The 21554-nt window shown below is 36.7% G+C and overlaps 10 protein-coding genes across 10 annotated transcripts; 9 read left to right on the top strand and 1 right to left on the bottom strand. All coding sequences in view use genetic code 12, as the record gives it.

Moving 5' to 3' along the window:
* Nucleotides 1-4: 4 nt before the first annotated feature.
* On the top strand, nt 5-1753 carry I9W82_001738 (ATP-dependent RNA helicase; the record flags this gene model as incomplete). Its single annotated transcript, XM_067690516.1, has 1 exon — nt 5-1753. One exon carries the CDS (start codon nt 5-7, stop codon nt 1751-1753), a length of 1749 nt encoding a protein of 582 aa, XP_067548974.1.
* Nucleotides 1754-2828: 1075 nt separating this feature from the next.
* Nucleotides 2829-4274, top strand: I9W82_001737 (NAD(+) diphosphatase; the record flags this gene model as incomplete). The annotated part of the gene is made up of 1 exon (XM_067690515.1): nt 2829-4274. The coding sequence occupies one exon, from the start codon at nt 2829-2831 to the stop codon at nt 4272-4274; it is 1446 nt and encodes a 481-aa protein (XP_067548973.1).
* Nucleotides 4275-5298: 1024 nt separating this feature from the next.
* On the top strand, nt 5299-6573 carry I9W82_001736 (phosphatidylglycerol phospholipase; the record flags this gene model as incomplete). The annotated part of the gene is made up of 1 exon (XM_067690514.1): nt 5299-6573. One exon carries the CDS (start codon nt 5299-5301, stop codon nt 6571-6573), a length of 1275 nt encoding a protein of 424 aa, XP_067548972.1.
* A 30-nt stretch (nt 6574-6603) lies between these two features.
* On the bottom strand, nt 6604-7563 carry I9W82_001735 (DNA-directed RNA polymerase III subunit; the record flags this gene model as incomplete). Its single annotated transcript, XM_067690513.1, has 1 exon — nt 6604-7563. The coding sequence occupies one exon, from the start codon at nt 7561-7563 to the stop codon at nt 6604-6606; it is 960 nt and encodes a 319-aa protein (XP_067548971.1).
* Nucleotides 7564-7743: 180 nt separating this feature from the next.
* On the top strand, nt 7744-9222 carry I9W82_001734 (uncharacterized protein; the record flags this gene model as incomplete). Its single annotated transcript, XM_067690512.1, has 1 exon — nt 7744-9222. One exon carries the CDS (start codon nt 7744-7746, stop codon nt 9220-9222), a length of 1479 nt encoding a protein of 492 aa, XP_067548970.1.
* Nucleotides 9223-9545: 323 nt separating this feature from the next.
* Nucleotides 9546-10565, top strand: ARG3 (ornithine carbamoyltransferase; the record flags this gene model as incomplete). The annotated part of the gene is made up of 1 exon (XM_067690511.1): nt 9546-10565. One exon carries the CDS (start codon nt 9546-9548, stop codon nt 10563-10565), a length of 1020 nt encoding a protein of 339 aa, XP_067548969.1.
* Nucleotides 10566-10841: 276 nt separating this feature from the next.
* Nucleotides 10842-11873, top strand: I9W82_001732 (methylglyoxal reductase (NADPH-dependent); the record flags this gene model as incomplete). The annotated part of the gene is made up of 1 exon (XM_067690510.1): nt 10842-11873. One exon carries the CDS (start codon nt 10842-10844, stop codon nt 11871-11873), a length of 1032 nt encoding a protein of 343 aa, XP_067548968.1.
* A 1170-nt stretch (nt 11874-13043) lies between these two features.
* Nucleotides 13044-15311, top strand: BMT4 (Bmt4p; the record flags this gene model as incomplete). Its single annotated transcript, XM_067690509.1, has 1 exon — nt 13044-15311. One exon carries the CDS (start codon nt 13044-13046, stop codon nt 15309-15311), a length of 2268 nt encoding a protein of 755 aa, XP_067548967.1.
* Nucleotides 15312-16176: 865 nt separating this feature from the next.
* On the top strand, nt 16177-18225 carry I9W82_001730 (beta-mannosyltransferase; the record flags this gene model as incomplete). The annotated part of the gene is made up of 1 exon (XM_067690508.1): nt 16177-18225. One exon carries the CDS (start codon nt 16177-16179, stop codon nt 18223-18225), a length of 2049 nt encoding a protein of 682 aa, XP_067548966.1.
* Nucleotides 18226-18442: 217 nt separating this feature from the next.
* On the top strand, nt 18443-21547 carry I9W82_001729 (uncharacterized protein; the record flags this gene model as incomplete). Its single annotated transcript, XM_067690506.1, has 1 exon — nt 18443-21547. The coding sequence occupies one exon, from the start codon at nt 18443-18445 to the stop codon at nt 21545-21547; it is 3105 nt and encodes a 1034-aa protein (XP_067548965.1).
* Between the last annotated feature and the right edge of the window lie 7 nt (nt 21548-21554).

Below are 21554 nucleotides of genomic sequence, written 5' to 3'. Positions count from 1 at the left end.
TAACATGTTTGGAAGGTTGATACGAAGTGGTTTAACAGTATCTTCTATACCAACCAATCACACTACTCATCTACAATTGAGATGCTTGTCTAGGTACTCTTCAAAAGTTGCTGCTTCAAAGAATAAACATGTGCCCAAGGCAAAGCTGAAAATACGACCACCACAGGCTAAGGACGATGTGGATACAGACGCTAAATCAAAAAGAGGTCTCATATTTGAATCAGGAAGATTTTCACAATTACACAATGATTTGAAAGTGACTCCAGATGCAGCTGAATCGAAAATCGACAATTTTGATCAATTAAAGATTTTCCCATCGGTAAGAGAATCTATGGTTAAAGAGATTAAATCTCAGTATAATCTTAAAGGACCTCAACATTCATCACTTGATGAGATTAAAATTAAGCCTACACCAGTTCAAATATCAGCCATTAGGAAAATCAACCAGACGAGAAAAGTCAATAAGGAATTGGAAGAGATGGATCAAGGCGAACGTATTTTTTACGAATTAAAACATGAGAATGAGTTGAAAAAGACGAAAATTTTCACAGTTGCTGCTGAAACTGGATCAGGTAAGACATGGAGTTATCTTGCTCCACTTTTATCCAAATTGAAAGAAGATGATTTTAATTGGTTTAAAGAGAATACGAGGAAGTACGAGCTTTTCAAGAAATCAGAGCAAGTACGATCAATTATTTTAGTGCCTACTCATGAATTAGTGGAACAGGTTTATGAGGTGCTCAATAGAGCCAACAAATTCCCATTAGAGCATGAAAATGTACCACGTCAGTACAAAGACTTTCTTGAACTACCAGAAAACGATACATTAGGGCTTTCAATTATGAAGTTGTCTCATGGTGATCCACCAATTTCACTTTATAAGCAATTGCGCAATTATGGCAAAGTTGATATTCTTGTCACAACACCAGCTAAAGTCACTGGTTTCTCCAAATTAGAAGCTATTGATCGTCCATTTAAAATTTTCAAAAGTGTACGGTATTGTGTTTTGGATGAAGCTGATACATTATTTGATCCATCTTTTTTAAAAGATACCACTGCTGTGGTGAAAAACTTCCCCAATTTACTCGATTTGATTTTGGTTTCGGCAACAATTCCAAAAGAATTTGAAAAGACATTGGCAAGATATTTTCCTGATGAAAAATCAATGATTCGAGTTTCAACACCTTCATTGCATAAAGTGCCTCGCAATATCAAAGTAATGACGTTAGATGCCGATTTGCCTCCATATAATGGATCAAAACCAAGATGCTTGGCTCAAGCCATTTATGCTATATCAAGAGATGGTACCGAACCTGATTACGTAAAACGTATCATTGTTTTTGTCAATGAGAAATCAGAAGTTGATGGATTAGTTGATTTGATGATTTCAAAATACGGAATTCGTGAACAGGATATATTTGGAATCTCAGGTAAGGTTAAAGTACAAAATCGTCGCGATTTCCTTGAACCTTTCTTGATGCCAGCACAATTGATCAAGCAAGATTTGGATGGTAGTAAGGTCAAGATTTTGGTGACTACTGATTTACTAGCTAGAGGATTGAATTTTATTGGAATCAAAAATGTGATATTGATGGGGCTTCCTAGAAGCTCAGTTGATCTTGTACATAGGCTCGGTAGAACTGGGCGAATGAATCAACTGGGTCGAGTTTTTATCATTGCTGATAAGAAGTCAAAGAAATCTTGGGTGAAGGGATTAGGTAATGCCATAATTAGAGGAATCAAGATTGGATAAAGTCAAAAGGTATGTGTTAGGCACCATTCAAAGATGATGATCTATAGACATTTTTTTCAGACGTTAGACTTCTGAGTTAATTATGCGGAAGACGTGTCAAGATGACTGATTGAATAAGGTAACCTTGTGGAGATGAATTTACTAACAATGATTTAGAAACATGAATTATCACGAATAGCAGTTTTTAATAGGTATGTGTTTTTTTCCAATGATCTTGCTGTGATGTTTTTCTTTTATGATGAAACACCAAACAGACCAAATTACGAACGCTTGACTTCCTACATTTATACCATGGGGAAAAGTCTACATTTACTAATCTGATGGAAAGAGATATCACAGCAAGTACATCTTCAGGAATTTTACTAACAATGATTTCAGAATTATACTTAATGCAAAGAATGTTTTGAAACTAGAAACCAACCTTTGTAGACTACCCCTGGGAATTAATTTAATACTTTACTTGATTTACAGTGTACTGATATTTATACGCCCCAGGGAGATCAAAAAGTTCAACTATATACACTTTATATTTGAAGGAGTTTCCATTCCTTTCAAGTATTGGAATTAGCTTGATACAGATTTTGTGAACAACTCTTGAATAGATTTGTAGGATAAATGAATCGATACAAATATGTTTAGAAGATTAAGCAGTGGATAGTAGAAATTGGTGCTTATGATATTTTCGCAGCAATCAATCTTAAGCGAAACATGGACTTCTTCGAAGAACACTTGTCTTTTTATTTCAAATACACACTCTACCTATCCAGCACCTGGGCTTGGAGTACCACTAGTGAGCTAAGCTCATCTATACTGGCGCTTGTTCCTCGGACGCTGACTCATCCAAACGCTACCTCTTGATAAAAACCCCACTAAAGTCGTGCTTATGTGATCAAAATCGTTAATTGGCAGATAACAACGTTTTATCCGTAATTTTTCAACAAATTATATCAACTTCTTCTCCAGATAAGACAGCCCTTAGTCAACATAGGAACTACGGTACAACACAGGTGTCACTTTCCTTAAACCACTTGTCTCGTCGTTTTCCAGCTTTTTTTGTTCTCCCCTCCCCAGTTGAATGGTAAGATCGCCTACATCGCAATTTCGCATCATGTCGCAATCATTAAATAACACCATTAAAGAATTACAAAAGGATATGTACTATGGAAATGAAGTGCTCAACCGAGTTTCATTCCTTAGAGAAGATACTGAGTTCATTTCCAAATCCTTATTTCATCCATCTACTCGATTTATTTTCTTCAACAAGCAAAATCCATTGGTACACAAGAATTTCCCCAATATGTTGTCCATAATGACCAATGGTGATAATCAAGTTTGTGTTGATCAGATTGAGCCTGGTCAGCTGAATAATCTTGGGTATACTGGTAATTTACAGTTTCTTCCTCATGGGTTATTGAATCATGTTTCGCAGTGGAAAGATATCTTGCATACTTGGAATGAAGATAATAAGAATATGGATAAAGGGTTGAGGAGCGAGGGGAAACCGACTTTTTTATTTATGGGATTACTTGATGAATCAGTTGGGTTAGATATCAATTCATTAAAAGTTGATTGTGAGTTGAATGGAGATGAGAAATATTTGGATCATCAAGGTAGGTATCAAGGTATTGCGTATTATGCCGTTGATTTATCAGGAAATAAGGATTTATGTCGTAACATTGTTCATTTTGTTAATGATACACTTAATGCCAAGCTTGAAACTGATAAAACGCCTGAAGAAAATGGTGTATTTTTCACTCATTCAAGAAAACATTTCCTAACTTTTGAATCCAAAGAGGCTAGTTTATTCAGTCAGGGGGCAATGTTTTTCCATTGGTTGAGTACTAATAAGTTCTGTCCTGGCTGTGGTCATCCAACCATACCTATTCACGCGGGAGGGAAATTGTACTGTACTAATGAAGAAACAGTTGCTAGTAACAGCGACCGCCATGCTTCAACTGAAAAACCAGATGCGAGATCAGTATGCCCAGTTAAAAGTGCTCCTGTCTCCAACGTTTCATTCCCAAGAACAGATATGGCGGTAATATCAATAATTACAAACACTGATCGATCGAAAATCTTGCTCTCTTTAGGCAAGAGACATTTCAGTTCGAAAATGTACTCTTGTACAGCTGGGTTTATGGAACCCAGTGAAACTGTGGAAATAGCCACCAAGAGAGAAATCTGGGAAGAAACTGGCGTCACATGTGATGAAGTCAATGTAGTAATGACCCAACCATGGCCATTCCCACTGAACTTGATGATTGGATGTGTTGGAGTAGTTGAGTTTAATGGAACTAATGAATTGATACATTTAGGACACGATAATGAGTTGTTGGATGCTAGATGGTTTGACACTTCGTTTGTACGTAAGTTGATTTATCCTGAATCTGTGACTGAAGCAGACAAGGATTTCAATCCTGAGGGTATTATGGTGCCCATGGGACAATCAATTGCTTACAATTTGATTAAAATGTGTGTTGATTATGAAGATGAGAAAAACAAGGAGGAGTATAAGTTATAGTGGTTATTACCTTTTTACATTTTGTATTGTTTAGGAGAAGAGGATGTAGATTTTGAAGAGATGGGTAGAGGAGGTGTGGCTCATATAGATCTCATATATTGTTTATTTATTTACTTACTTACGTTGTAACTAAAAATAGTGACTCTTCGGTGATGTATATTACTCCCGTATTAACTCCGATATGGGCTTGTCATTGAAAAAGCAGAGTTTGCAAAAAGGGGTAGTACATTGCTTACTAATGAGTAAGAGAAATCTAATCATGAACGACAAGTACTTTTGCGACTATCCAGTTGGTAAAAGCCGACCTCTGGGACATGGATTTGGGAAAAGGTTGCGAAAGAATGGTTGCAAATTCTACACTTTGATTAAATACAGCTACCACCAGTTGCCAAGTCTTTCTCAAAGTGTCAGCTCACAATCCAGTGCTCTTTGTGGATCACGATACTGGTATCGAATCTAGATCTACACCCTCTCTCTCTCTCTGTTTTTAGCTTTTCCTGTCGGTATGATTTTCGGAGGGTGGTAGTTACACAAAGTTTAATTTGCCGTATAAAAAGTAAGTAGAGCTTACAAAGTACACCCCCCTCTCTAGCATGACGGGTATAAACGGTGTTAAAAACAGCGGCGCTTAGAACCGAGAAAGGAAGAGAAGAAGGGGAGCTAAACCGTGCTCAAGAGGCTTAGCTTTGTAAAAAGACACAACGTATATACGTATTGAGGTATTTATTGAATGAGCACGTGGTCTTTCTCTCTGTTTCGACCGCTTTCGCTTCGGACGAAAGAAAATTTCTTTTTTTTCTGTTTCATTTATATGCAGTAGTACATACTATTTGTTATACGGAATTAAAACAATGACAGCGGTAAACACATAGTCTACTGCTCCACACTTTTTTCTTTACAAACACAAGCTTCATATATATAACAACACGTACTTCCTTGTTCCTTTCATATTCAACACAGTTTGTTTACTATGGTGAGGTTTTCTCCACGTATATGACAACTATCGTTTACCTATATCAAAAGAATGGCGTCTAATTTTACTGCTGCTTCTGCTTCTGCTTCCGCTTCTAGGTCTTCTTCTTCACAACTGGTGCTTCCTTATATGACATCATCCACTACCATTTCACCTGTAATAGCTGGACATCGTGGATTCAAAAGCTCATACACTGAAAATACATTACTTGGATTTGGTAAATGTTTTGAATCTGGCGCTACTGTTATTGAAACTGATTTATGGTTAAGTTCAGATAATGTGATAATTATATCACATGATATCTCCACCAAACGAGTGTTTGTTGATCAAGATGGTAATGAAACTAATTACAAAGTAACAAAAACACCGTATGATCCTATATTGAAGAATCTCAAGACTAAAAAAGGTGGGTATCCTTTACTTTCATTTGTTGATGTATTACGTTGGTTTAAACAGTACATTGATTCAACTGGTTCAAATGAACACAAGTTACAACTAGATATCAAGAAATTTAACCCAGCTAAAATCACCAAATACTTGGTTTCTGACTTATTAAAAGTTCATAATGATTTAACTTGGTGGTATCATAGAATTCAATTTGGAATTTGGGATTTATCATTCTTGAAGTTCCTTAATCAAGATGATTTCTTTCAGGATAAATTTGGATCAGTTAATGAGTTTGGTTATAATCAATTTGACGTATTCCATATTAGTCTTAATTGGAGAGACTCAATCAATTATATAAATTATAATTACTATTTGGATGAAACTACACCAAGTGATAGAATCAAGATTAAATTAACTGGAGTGTCATTACTTTATATCGCTACTTGGTCTACTGAATTTCTCACAAAATTTGTCCCACTTTTGCAAATACAAAGTCTAAAGCTATATTCATGGACAATTAATAATAAATTCCAATTTGAATATCTTGTTAAAGTTGGCAAATTGGCAAAATTGGTTGAATATGGAGTCGTTTCCGATCATCCTGATTTAATGGTTAAATACAAGAACCACGAAGATGCCGAAAGTGATACTGATGTTGAAATTGAACCAGAAACTGAAGTTAAACCACTCGTTGCTTATGAAAGTGCAAATTTCTACTACAATGAAGATGGTGATTTGAACATTGAATTAACTTGGAATCAAGTGTTGCTCAATTGGGTATATAAACAATTTATGTCCTTGAATGGATCACAAAGGAAAATTACATCTGATGGTCAACGATTTGCTGCTAAAGTGGATCCAAATGAAGTAAATGAAGTAAAACCAAATGCAGTGGTTACTTTTCTTTTCCAAAAATGTCAAAAATACGGAATATTCTAGATAGAGAGATATACGTGATATTAAGTGCCTCTATACATTCACAAAACTATCTAGATTTACAAAATCTTGCTCATCTTGAAAATCTTCAACTTCAGTCTTGAAATCAAAGATTGAATACTCTTTATTCTTAACAAGGTACTCTCTAGTTTCTTCAGGAATTTGACCTTTCAATTCCTCTAAATTTCTCATCAACCCCTTTTCCACCAAACTTTGTCTTGTTGCTTTGAATAACCCACTATGACCATCTAGTTCCTCCACTTTATCATCATATTTCAACACATCACACAAGGACCGAATATCATTAAGCTCCAACTCTACTGAACTTACACCACTTCCATTAATAAACTCCAAGATCTGATCTAGATCAACTCCTTGGAAAGAAGCTATATATGACGCTTGTAATGGGTTCACTGCATGGTGTTCTTGTTCTGCTCTTGGAAACGTCTTGTTTACAATAAATCTCCAAACCACCTCCAAAATGGTGTCAATGAACTCAGTATCTAATTCCGAATCCGTAAACCATGGCCCACCAGTAACATCAATACTAGGTTGTAAATGATACAACATGTAAATCTTTCTTGTTGGATGTTTGACTGATTTTATAGACTTGATATATCGCTGATGCTCTAGATTTTTCAAGCATTTAGAAACGATATGTTGATGAAGATTAGTCTTGGCTTTAAGTGTCTTGGTCCAAATACCTTCACGTTGACTAGCTTCAATATAGGAATAAATCATTCGCTCATCATCACTCATACTACCCAACTTCTTTGCATCATCCACACTAACTGCTTGAAAACGGATTTCATCACCAGTCTTGCTCAACTTGATCATATTGGCATTAAGCAATTCTTGTAAGAGTAACATCAACTCGGACTCCTTGGTTACATTGACTAAATTGGATGCTTCTTGTTGAGTAAAAGTTTTGGATGCAGGTGACTCCCGCATCTTGGAATGGAGTAGCTTAGCATTATCTGAAACTTCCGACATTGTAGAAATGCTTTTATTGGTTGTTAGAGGGAGGTTATGGAAAATGGTGGGTCTCTAATGATTTGATCTCTTTACCTCATCGTTATCATCAAGAGAAATAATTTTTCTCTTTCGCATTTCTTCGTATCACAAATTTGAAGGGCACGTACAACTGACTGGTATCCAACAAGAAACATAGACATGGATGAAGATGATATAGACACATTTGACCTTCCACTAAGGCCTAAGGTGAAACCTGTATTCAAAAAAAAACCGGTGGATACAGGAGTGTCTTCGTCCCGAAGAATAGCGACACTAATTGACGACAATGATACAGAGGAATTCAGGGATGAACTTGACGCGACAGAGACAAACCATGAGCCGAGCTTTAAACCTAGATTTAAACGGAAAGTAACAGGTTCCGATGCGTCATCATCAAGAAGGACAACGACAGTAACGATTGACAATGGGGATGAAACTGTGGATGCCGTAAGCGAGGGGGGAGTGGACGTGCTGGGCACGTGGCACATAGTGGAGACAAATAAGAAAGAGTCAATGGAGACCAATTCATCGTCATCAGTCAGAAGAACAAGAGCCATTATAATTGATGATGGAATTGGAGAAGAGGCGGAGGAGGACGAAGTTGGAGTGAGAATCAAACCTTCCTTAGCATTTCAACGACGGGATCAGCATGAATCATCAAAACGACGGTTAAATTTATCTAAATACAAGGTTTCAGACAAAGAAGATGATAAAGTAGTAAATGAAACCTTGGTACCCGAATCCAACAATGAAGGCCTTGCAGCAACTGACGTTGATAATTTAGAAGCCAAGTTTGAAAAGGAGCCCTCATTACCACCAGATGCCAAGCTACCCCCACCTGAACCAGCTAGTTTCGCCTCACCATCAACAGATCAACGTTTGGCTACACCACAACTTGAAATTGACCAGGATGACGCTGAAAACAACCCTGTCATTGCCAATCTTGACGAATTGAGGGAAATGTTTTCTCCTGAAAAAGAATCTTCTGTGCCGCCAGATATCAAGATCCCTTCAGGTAGGTCAGCGAGTTACGAACCATTTGAATCCAAGCAAGACCTTTATTCTTCTCCTCCACATACATTACCCCGGTCATATGTTCCTATAAGTTCAAATGCGGAGCCAACTTTATCTAAACGTCAATATCTCAATCAAATTGCATCCGAGTACAACGATGACAAAAATTATGATGATGGTGCACCAACATCGAATCGAGAGCTACGACAACCTGATTTTGACCCTGATCACAACAAGAACAACAATAATGACTTTGAATTGAGTGACGAGGATATGGGTGTGCTTAAACGAAACATTGATTTTGAAAACAAGTACAATGATGAGATTATTAGTGATGATGGAGCTTCTGAAAGTGAAGCTGATTATGATCATAGACGTTGGGAAGGTGGGCCAGATAATATCGACTTGGGATATGGATATGGATACCAAAGAAGGTCGAAACGGTCAACTGTTCGTGTGTATACTATACAAGAGCAAATTGAACGTATTGAGCATGAATTGAAGTTGGCACGTGCTAAACAAATGCAAAAAGAAGCGGCTAAAGCAACTTTGTTGAAGCAGAAAGAGGAGATTAAGCGTGAAAAGGAGGCGTTGATCAAGAAGTTGCAAGATTGGAAGCTCTAGATAGACTAGTGGGGTATAGACGGTTCAGAATTAGTAATTACAGTGGTCCTTTTGTTTGTGTATCGTACAATTTTTGAAAAGACGTGTACTCTGTTCAAATGATTCTGGTTGGTTGATTTTTTTTTTTCTGTTTGCTTTGGTATAAGTTTTAGCGCGGTTAATTCATTGACTCATTTACCAAATCTGGAAAATCTGGCAAAAAAAAATTTTTTAAATAAATAGAGGCCCCCCCAACTTGTATAAAAAAATTTCTTCTGTACATCACTTTCTTTTTTCAAGTATCAACCAATTACATATTTACCTAAGTTTACTTTTCCCACATCATGTCAGTTAGAACAGTCACTACCAAAAGGGTGTTATCCACCACTTTAAAGCCCTCTCCACGTCATTTAATCAACATTTCCCAACTCACCAACGATGAATTTTCATCACTTGTCGCTAAAGCTCAACACTTGAAACAAGTTTACAAATCAGGACAAGCTTCCGCCATTGCAGAAAACCATACCAAGTTGTTGGGAAAATTAGTAGCATTACTATTCTCGAAAAGATCAACTAGGACAAGAATCAGTACTGAAGGAGCAGCATCTTTCTTTGGAGCACAGCCCATGTTTTTAGGCAAAGATGATATTCAATTGGGAGTCAATGAGTCCGTGTACGATACTACTAGAGTCATTAGTTCAATGACTTCGTGCATTTTCGCTAGGGTCAATAAACATCTGGAAATCTTGAGCTTGTGTAAGGATTCATCGGTGCCTATTATAAACTCGCTTTGTGACAAGTATCATCCATTGCAAGCCATTGCTGATTTGTTAACGATTAAGGAGTCATTTGGTGGTGATACAAAGGGGTTAAAGTTGGCGTGGATTGGTGATGCAAATAATGTGATTAATGATTTGGCTATAGCTAGTTTGAAGATGGGTATTCATGTATCGATATCGGTTCCTGAATCAATTTCATTTGATAAAGATGTTGAATCTGATGCAAAGAAGCTCGCTGATCAGCAAGGACTCAAGTTTGAAATTGTCCATGACCCCAAACAGGCTTTACAGAATGCAAACATTGTAGTTACTGACACTTGGATTTCCATGGGTGAAGAACTGCAAAAAGTTGCTAAATTGAAACAATTTGCTGGGTACCAAATAGATGAACAATTGATTAAACAGGGTCAAGTTGCTTCTAATTGGGTCTTCATGCATTGTTTACCTAGACATCAAGAAGAAGTTGCTGATGATGTGTTTTATAGTGACAATTCAGTTGTGTTTGAGGAAGCAGAGAATAGGTTGTATGCTGCTATGGCTGTTATTGAAGCTTTTGTGGTGAATAAGGGTGATTTATTAAAGTAGGTATCTAGCTACAGACTTATATAGACTGAATTTTGAATACCGTTGCTAGAGATTATATGTAGTATCCGAGGTATTTGCAGCCCGGTGTAGAGACGGCACTGGTTGCAGATAACTGTGGCGGACGAATTTGACGTTTTGGGAAATTTTGCCGCCAACGAAAAAAAGTAACTCCACAATTTTAATCTCCGATACAAGCACTGACTATATAAAGGAAAAAGCAGTCGGCCAACTCTTTCTCAATTTTTCTTTTAAGAACCATTATATCTACATATCACTATGACAACTAAGGTTATTGTTTCCGGTGGAACCGGGTTCATTGCTCAACACGTTCTTCAACAATTGTTAAACCACAATTACCATGTCGTCACCACAGTTCGTTCACAAGCTAAAGGTGATCATTTGTTGAAATTATTCAATTCTCCATCAACGTTGAGTTACGAGATTGTTGAAGATGTTGGTAAACCAGGTGCTTTTGATCAAGTCTTGCAAAATAACAAAGACGCTACAGTTTTCTTGCACACGGCATCCCCATTCTTTTATAAAGTTACTGATGTCGCTAAAGAGTTGCTTGAACCAGCAGTTGAAGGAACCAAGAATGCGTTGAAGGCAATTCAGCAGTATGGAGAAAACATCAAGAATGTCGTCATTACGTCGTCATTTGCTGCTGTTGGTACTGCTAGCAAAACTAGTGATCCCAAAGTTGTTTTCACTGAAAAAGATTGGAATGAGATTGAATGGGATGAAGCTGTTAAGAATGCTGTTAGTGGTTATAGAGGATCCAAGACATTTGCTGAGAAAGCAGCATGGGATTTCATTAAACAAAATGGATCCAAATTCAGTGTAACTACAATTAACCCTGGCTTTACATTTGGACCTCAATTATTTACATCTGAAATTAAGGATCAGTTAAACACCTCATCCGAAGTTATTAATTCAATCTTGAAGTTAAAACCAAATGATCCCCTTCCAACTTTCAGGGGCACATTTGTCGATGTACGTGATGTAGCAAAAGCTCATGTTGTTGCATTCGAAAACCCCAAGGCAAAGAATGAAAGATTGATTTTAGTTGCTGGAAGTTTCACCGAGCAATCAATTGTTGATTTGATTAATAAGAAATTCCCTCAATTGGATCTTCCTAAAGGTAAACCAGGTTCTGATGCGCAAGTTATTAAGGAGAATTTGGCGACGGTTGATAATTCAAAGACAAAGGAGATTTTGGGTTTCAAGTTTATTGATCTTGATAAGTCAGTTACTGATTCAGTGCAACAAATATTGGATGCTAAGAAGAACAAAGCTGGTTCTTTATAGGGAAGTAGTGTGTAGATTCTTTTGAATAGAATTTGCGGCGTGTTTGTCTTTTGATTGAATGTGATTGTAGACTTGAAAACGTGAAATAAGTCGTCGTAGTATATTGACTAATATTGTGCTTTAAAAGCGGCGTTTAAAATCAGAAGTAGATGTACCATTTTGTAATCCTATAAATACCCAAATATCCTCTCACCAGAGTATTAGCTATATCTGTTGTGGAAGGTGAATTAGAAATGCAAATTCAATAATACTAGCACGTGATAAACACGTGCAGCAAAAGAAGCTAAAAAAAAAAAAAAGGTTTAGATTGTGGCTGTGTAAAGAAACTATAAATTAAAAAAACGTTTTTTCTTTCAATGAAAACTTAAAATTCATGAATTATATTTATATAGATGTATAGAACGTTCTTTGATGGATGAATACGTTTCCTTGTAAAAGAATACCTTGAATGCGTATGTATACTTATGGGAGAGATGATTTCGTTCATAAAGAATATATGGGGAATCTGGAAACTTCAAAGCCACTTTCTGTCTGAGCAATAACATCAGACATTTTTATATTTTTATTTCTTTTATTTTTTTTTTTGATGTATTTTTTTTTTTTTTTCAGACACAGATTCTCAGATGTAGACACAGACACAGACACAACTAAAAAACTATTAATAGCAAACATATATAACCTAAAAATAGATATACTTTTTTTTCACTACAGTTTGATAACTTGAGAGGCTCAGGGCAGTTCGGATACTATAGGAATCTTAGCCCAGTGTGTATATATATACCCTACTGTGGAGCAGTGTAGCTATATCTGTAATGTAGGATTGCTAGTGTATCTTGTGATTTGTTGAGTGAGACACAAAATATCAGCAATAAAAGCTAAAAAAAAAACACTTCAAAAAAAGCCACTTCCAAGCAACAAAAACCAAACTCATATATATATATAGATACCAATAAGAAGAAAAGTCTTTTATGACTACTTTCAAGAAGATATCTACCAACAAATATACACCTTAGGATCACTAGACTAAACAAACAAACACACTCATCACTAGTTTATATCTCATCAAAATTCTGTTCTAGATAACCCAATTTTTAGCAACCAAAACCAAAACACCCTTGATCACACACCCAGCCCTGAATAGTGAATCCCACTGCATCTCATCCATTTGCCATGATGAAAAAATATCTTCCGTTGTTTCCTAAACCGAGACAAATTAGAAAAACTTATTTGGCCATTCCATTTGTTTTGATTACATTGGTGCTACTTCATTTCCTCAACACTTATGATACAGTTAAACAATGGTCGGTTCAAGTGATTGGAAACAAGCTACCCATATCTCACTATAGAGAGAAACCAATCACGATACTACCATCAGATTTCAGCACTGCTTTAAAAATAGATCACAACCTTACAGCAAATAACAATGAAATTGTCAAATATCACGGCAGTGCAAGTGCATTGAGTTTAGCAATAACTAATCAAACTTATACACCACATCCCATTACTTTGTTTGCATCAACTCCGGTAGTGTCAATATTTGAAGAAGAAACAAGAGCTGATGCGAAAGATGCGACTTGTGATAACCTACAATTGGATAAAGAAGTATCCATCACAAAGAGTGTCGAAATGAAACAAGATTGGAAATTAATTGCTAAAACTTTATTAAATCAAATTACTCATGATGACAGTTTAAAAGAAATTGCTGGGTTTTTCAAAGGTAAACTTGCCAAATACATTGAAACCAATGCATTGAATGAAAAACATTTTTACAAGTTTGCTGGTACTTCTGTTTGGTTATCTAAATATGGAGTACATTTAATGGTTTCCAGATTACTTTTCACCCAAACTGCAAGAAAAGCAAATCCACAAATATCATTACTTTATGCACAAATTTATGATGAAAATTGGCAAGAATTAACCAATGTTGATTTGGTGTTGCCGATTATTGATGATGATGGTGAACGTAAATATGAAAGTGTTAATTTCCCTCGAGTCATGTCAATTCCATTTTACCACAACTCGAAAAAGACCAAAAAAAGATGGTATGGTCCAGAAGATACTCGTATCTTGTTAAGCAAGAATGAATATGGAGATGAAGAACCTATGATCATATTCAACTCTTTCCATAGACAAGTTTTGGAAGCTGCTGAAGATGCCAATGGAGAAAAGAAACCAGTTAAATATGGATTTTATCGACTGATGTTTATGGGGTATTTGTTTCGATATCAACGGGGTAAATTGAATGTTGATGCTGGTCAAGATCGTCGTGCATCGGAAACGAGGTATAATAAAGTTGTCGAATTACGAATTGAAGGACAAGAACGACAAAAGATTGAAAAAAATTGGACTCCATTTATCAATCCACTGGAAAGAAAATCGCTGGTTTTAAAAGGAGCTGATGAACATATGTACATTGTTTATCAATGGGATAATTTGAAAATTTTGAAATGTGAATTGGCAAATGCTAAACAAGATTCAAAATGTCAAATTGTTTATAAACAAGACAGCAAAGATGGTGACGCTAAAGTTGGTCCAGTTAGAGGAGGTACAGAATTGATTCCTATCAAAGCGAAATCTAAATCTAATTTGGATCAAGTCTGGATTGGCTTCCTTCGTGCTCATATTGATAAATGTGGGTGTGGTAAAGCAATGTATAGACCCAATTTTATTGTTTTGGGAGAAAAGAATGGTCAATTTAAGTTGTCGTATCTTTCATCATCAATATCATTCAATATGGCAGTCGATGGATGGAAATATGCTGATGTACAATGTGCTAGAAGAGATCCAAATGTATTGATTCCCAATGGTATATCAATGTATGAACCAAAAAAAGATTATCTCAGTTTGACATTATCAGTTGCTGATAAGAATGATAACTTAGTTCATGTATCTGGAATTAAGAAATTGGTTGATGAGTTGGATTTGAATTGGGGTGAGTATTCAGTTTCGAGTGTTGCTGCAGAAAAGAGCCCTTTAATTTCATGTGTTGTTGCAAGCAGTAGTCAATTTTGTAAAGATTATGGATTGGAACAGGATAAGTTGGGTGTTAGTGAAGCAGCAAGGCAAAAGGCCAAGGAAGAGGCAGAAGCAGCAGAAAAGGCCAAAGCTGAGAAGGAGAAGGAGAAGGAGAAGGAAAATGGAGGTGGTAAAGAAGGCAATGCTGGTAAAACAGATGATAAGCAAAAGCTACCAGGAGAAGATTCTTCAGATAATCAAAATGCAAATCTGAATCAGCAACCACCAGCTCAACCTGTCAATGAGCAACAGCCTCCAGCACAGCCACAAGCTGAACAAAAGGGTGATCAACCACAAGCTGAACAAAAGGGTGACCAGCAACAGCAGCAACAACCGCCTGCACAACAAGATGAGCATCCAAACGAAGATCAAAAAGATAGAACAAAGGAATCAGAAAATAAGCCTGAACAAAAGGCAAATTAAGTTAATGAGAGAGAGTTAGTAAGCAGAATGATTTATGATCCGCAAACGTCGTTGCTTTGATGATTTTTCCTTTTTCATTTTCATTTCATTAAAGGGGAGAGGAAACCATATAATCCCCACACTCCTCTATGTCACTTTTTTAATCAGAATTATATAGAAATTTAGAATGTAATAATCATTTATTATCATTAGATACAGTTGCAAAAAAGACGTTATTCAACTCTCTTTGTATAAAATGTTTTGTTTTCTTATGGTTTCTGCGCTGATGCGCAATGCGCCACATGAAAAGTGTCTGCATATATATAAGCAATTTAGACAGGAACAAAATCTTAAAACTGTACCTAAGACATTGAGAATAATTCAGACACAGACACAGAAAAAAAAAAATAAGAAAAAGAAATATGTATGATACCACGTGGTATGCAATAGAAGAGAAGAACATAGAATTACCCAACACATAAACTGTTTTTCAAGTGCTAGTTACTTCAACGAGAGGATAAGTGATATTAGGATTATACTATTGTAAGTAATTTGATCTGTATATCTACCAAAGTAAGGATCTCATACAATATGTAACTCATTGTTTATTGCTGTTTTTGCTATAGGTTGTGTTTGTCGTAGATCTCCATGTTGCGACATTAACAACGGCTAATTTTTGTGTTGTTGCATATTGTGACATATGCATATTCTATCCTGCATATAGTATTCCATTGAAAAAAAAAATTATATCAAACCTCAAAACAAATCCTATATGGATTCTTTAAAAATAATACTTCAAAGAAAGAAAGACCCTTTTCTAATTATTTTTAAATAAAATATTCAAAGATAATACTTTACTAAATCTACTCAACAACGCAGAACTAATATGGTTAAACTGGGACTACGATGGTTAAAATCGATTTCACGTCGATTGCTAATTATTCTACTCATTATTTTGGTTGCTATTTTGCCAATACACTTGTTATTACAAACTACTGGCAGCAAAAGTAGCTTATTCGGGTTATTATCATCACAAGGAACTACTTTGTTGCCAAAAACGGATTCATCCACTTTAAAAACGCAACCACAAGCTCATTTACACAACCATATTTCACAACAGTTGCTAGTCTTTCCACAGAATTTCAATGATGAAGCTACTTATAAACAATTGTACCCTATCGACCAAAGTAAACAAGTCATTAATTATTCAGGTAATAATTCAGCTTTAACCTTTGAGCAGTTGCAACGGAAGACTACGCCACACAAGATTCACTTGTTTAACTCATTTACCAATTCCAAACAGTGCCAGGCATCCATGACATCTTTAGATTTAACAATTAGTGATAATCTTATCTTTGATGATGATTACAAAAGCATGGCTGAAGTACTTTTACAACAATTGAAGCTGGATGATGCGTTGAAACACTTGGATGGGTTCTTCCAAGGGAAAATACCAACAATGTTGAGTGAAAACAACGTTGGTAAGCATTTTTATAAATTTGCTGGTACTTCTGTGTTTTTGAAGGAGTATGGTGTACATTTAATGGTTTCAAGAGTATTGTTTTCGCGTCGTGGGTTGAAGTGGAACCCACAAATTTCGTTACTTTACGCTCAAGTTTATGATGTTCATTGGCAGGAACTTACCAATGTTGAATTGGTTGTACCGGTAATGGATGTTGATGGGGTTTCTCGAGTGAATGAAAATATGAAGTTTCCTCGGTTTTTACCTATTCCATTTTATTCTGATGATCAATATACCAAAAGAAGATGGTATGGGCCTGAAGATACCAGAATTATGCTTGTGGAAAATGAATTGCAAAAAGAAGAACCAGTTATCATATTTAATGCTCATCAACGAAGCATACATAATTATACTGCTGTTGATGAGGATAAAGCAATGCAAATTAATTTCCAATTCAACCGTGCTATGTTTATTGGATGGCCATTTAGGTATCAATTGGGTAAAGTAAACACTGATGGGATATCTGATTCTCGATTTGATGAGGTTAAATTTACTCGAGTCAGACACTTTGAAATAAAGGGAAGACCAAGAAAAGGAGCTGAAAAGAATTGGACTCCATTTGTTGTCCCAAAAGATCGAAGTTCAAAATCACCCGGTGACAAGCACATTTATTTAGTTTATCAATGGGCTAAATTGGAAGTATTGAAATGTGAATTACAACAATTCAACTTCAATGAAGATGTAAGTGAATGTGAGCTGGTTTACAAAGCTACGCTGAAAAAAGGAGGTATAATTGGTCCAATTCGGGGTGGAACGGAAATGGTTCCTTATTCCACCATAGATCCATCGTACAAAGATAAAAACGTTTGGATCGGATTCCTTCGTGCCCATATTAAACATTGTGGGTGTGGAAGATCAATGTATCGACCCAATTTCTACATCTTCACTAAACGGGACAATAGTGATGAATTCCAAGTGTTGTATCTATCATCATCGATTTCATTTAATATTCCAGTTCCTGGATGGCGGAAATCTGAAGTGCAGTGTGCAGCTCGAGATCCTAGTGTTTTGATACCGAATGGAGTTTCATCTTGGGAATACGATCGTACTACAAAACAAGATATTCTTGGGTTGACCCTAAGTGTCGGAGATGAGAACAATAGTATATTGTACATCTATGGATTGAAAGATATCGTGAAGGAATTGTTGAAAAAGCGGGACATGGAACAAGTTGATGGTGGTGGTGTCTTTAATCAGCAAATGATGAATTGTGTCCTTGATGCTAGTAAAGAGTTTTGTAAAGCTTATGGTGAGGAGCAGGATAGGTTGGGAGTGTCTGAAGCGGTGTTGAAAAAGATCGAAGAGGAGAAGAAAAAGTTGGAGGAGGAGAAGAAGAAGGCGGTTGAGGAGAATAAGAAGATGGAAGACGGGGTGATGAAGCAAGAAGAGAGTAGACAGGAGAAGCAGAAATGAATCAAGTAGGGGGGTGCTAAGCTCATTTTCAATGGACTTTAGGTCACGTTTTAGAGTTTATAGAACAAATGAAAGAGAACATTTATCCAGCACTGTGTAGGAGTAATGTTACTGCAAATCTTACTTTGTAGATCAAGGTAGCGCGTGATATTTGGCATCTCATTGAAAAATTTATTACCACCAGATTCACAGGGTATTCAGATACACCTTTCACCAGATGTCCAGTTCAGTTCTAGACTCGGCGACTAGCGGATCTAACTACCAGTTATCTCCACTTTTCCATTATGGGCCTGTGACATTTATAAAGTTGTACAAAAGGTACATTTTCGTCGGATACGGGCCTATCTTATTCATTTATCAATTGAGTCTGCATAACGAGGACATCGAGTTAGTATTCCAACATCAGATATTTAAAAGGAATAAAATACATCACATATCAGTCAATTCACAAGCTGGGAAAATTATAGTTAGTGGTGGTCGATCATTTACTGTGCTTCCAATTGACGTTCTACAAGGCACACAAGCGAAGGAAGTTGCGCTTAAGGAGAGGGCAATTAATGAATGGATCATCACGTCAGCAATATTGGATGATGGTACTATACTCCTACTCAATTCATACAACGTGGTGTACAAGATCAACCAAGATGGTGGTGTAGTGGAAAAGATTCATTGTGGGGAAAAGTCAATCTTGTATAGTGGATCAATCAATGTGCTCTCACAAGGAGCCAACAAAGGTCAGATTTACATTGCTGCTGGTACTGTAATGAATGGAATCATTATCTGGGACCTAACTCAGCGTGAAATTATCCATAGTTTGCAGAATCATGAAGGATCGATATTTGGAGTCAAGATTGATTCGAGTGGGGATTACATTGTTTCTTGTTCTGATGATCGGAGTATTAAATTGTATGATTTTGGCACTGGGGATGTGCTTGCGACCGGATGGGGACATGGATCAAGGATATGGAATTTGGAGTTTACTCGAGGAGGAGCTGGCGGGAATAATGATGAGGAGTTGCAGATTATGAGTATTGGTGAGGATTGTACATTGCGTATTTGGAAACACGACCCGTCTTCTGATTTATTGCAACTGGTTAAAGTGATTGAGAATTGTCATCGTGGTAAGCATGTGTGGTCGGGAGATGTGGATGCTTCAAATTTGCAACTTTGTTGTACTGGTGGAGCTGATGGCCGTGTTAGGTTGCATGATTTGAAACGGGAGAATCAAGTTACTACAAAGTTGACAATGTCTGATTTTGAACCCCAATTGGCCTCAAAGGCGTCATCGCCTTTATTTGGTAAGAAAGATTGTGTGCGTGATTATTTTGAGTTGATCCATTTGAACAAGTTGGTATGTTTGACTTCAAATGGATACTTGATTGAATATGACTATGTATCCAAAAAGTGTCATGTGGTGCATCATGATGAAAAATTAGCTGGAGTTGGTATTGTTGATGGGTTTGATGATTTAAACTTGGTGGTTGTTGCTGATCGGGGTGGTAATTTGTTAACTGTACAATATGGTAAAGATGAGCATAAGGTGTCCACCATTGAGTCTGATAATACATCTATGAAGATTACTAATCTACTTACGAGCTCAATGGAAGGAAGGTATTTTGTGTTGATTGAGTCACCTAATGTTAAGATACCATTCAAACTACACGAGATAAGCACAAGTGGTCCCCAAGTCTGTCAATTTGTGCATACTTGGGATATCCCCAAACCAGAATCGAATTTCCCCATCACGGCAATGACAATTGACACAGCCAACAACTGGATCATCTTTGCGTCAAAACGAGTTTCTCTATACCTAGTCGATCTCAATGATTTCAGTCGATGTTTAACGTTGAAGAAGATTGCCATGGGTGATACTGTAAGTTCAATATCAATCTTGAATTCGCAGTCTGGAGTGGTCAACATGTTGGTGCTAGCACGCGATGGAATGTATTTAATCGTTACCATTACTCAAGTTGGTGGTCAATTTCAATTTGATATAATTCATGAGAATAAGCTCACACGAGGTTTCATCGAAGGCGGGTTCTTCCAGGGTGAAGATTTGATCTTGTATGGGTTCAAATCTTCGTATTTCTATATATGGAATGAAAATAAGCAAATTGAAATCATGAATGAGTATTGTGGTGGCAATGGACATCGGCATTTTAAATTTTGTCAGAAAAGCTTGAAAGAGTTTAGTTTTATCTACCTGTTCAAGAATGATGTTTATGTGTGTCATTACAATGGTCGATTCATCAAGGAAAGGAGCCACACGAACAGTGATGCTTTATCTAATTTTGGTTTGATTCATGGTGGAACTCATGGCCGTGAAATCAGAGGCGTTGCGATCCAAAATGGACAATTATTACCCGACGGATCAAGATTACTAATCAGCTCAGCCGAAGATTCAACAATTGGCTTGTCAAAATTATTACCCAATGGAACCGTTCATAATTATTGGAACATGACAAACCATATATCAGGTATGCAAGCAGTTGGCTTTCTTAATCGTGACTATGCATTTAGTTGTGCTGCGAATGAAGAGTTTATAATTTGGAAATTGAACTGGTTACATCAGAGCACAGGTTTGGCTATTCCTACGTTGAAAGAGTTGGCAAGGTTGAAATCGGATCAAGATGTGCCGGATTTACGAGTTATGGATTATGACGCTGTTGAATATGATGAGTGTATTCATGTGGTTACTGCTTATTCAAATTCAATGATTAAATTATGGAAGTTTGACAAGGGTGCAAGGCCAGCCAAGTTGGAGTTAATTCAAGAATGGAATTATTCAACTTGTTGTATTTTGCATGCTCAATTTTTCAACTTCGACAATGAATCAAGACGTTACTTGTTGATTGCTACTACTGATGGAAATGTCACCGTTTACGATGTATCTAATCCAACGAATCCTGCGCAGCAATGCCAACTGAGATTACATCAAAGTGGAGTCAAGGCAATTTGTTTGGTAAAGAACAATGGCAATAATGTTTATCTTCTTACTGGAGGTGATGATAACGCACTCGTTGCGTCGATAATCACCTCTACAGACGATGGTTTGGATATACAAGTTGTTGGAAGTGAGCTAAATGCTGCATCAGCCACAATTACTTCAATTTCTCATGTCAGAGATGACATGTTTGTAGCTGTGTCTGTTGACCAGATGATTAGATTATGGTCGGTTTCGGATGGCTTAGTTTGTCGAGATGCAAGGTATACTACGGTTGCTGACACTGGGTGCTGCGATGTGACTGAAGTTGGTGGAAAACATGTGGTTGTTGTTGGAGGTGCTGGATTGAGCACGTGGGAGATCTCTAAAAGAGATTAGGCTAAGT

The sequence above is a fragment of the Candida metapsilosis genome (assembly GCF_017655625.1).
Source record: "Candida metapsilosis strain BP57 chromosome Unknown scaffold2, whole genome shotgun sequence".
Classification (NCBI taxonomy): Eukaryota; Fungi; Ascomycota; class Pichiomycetes; order Serinales; family Debaryomycetaceae; genus Lodderomyces; species Lodderomyces metapsilosis.
This window is presented reverse-complemented; position numbering and strand designations above follow the sequence as displayed.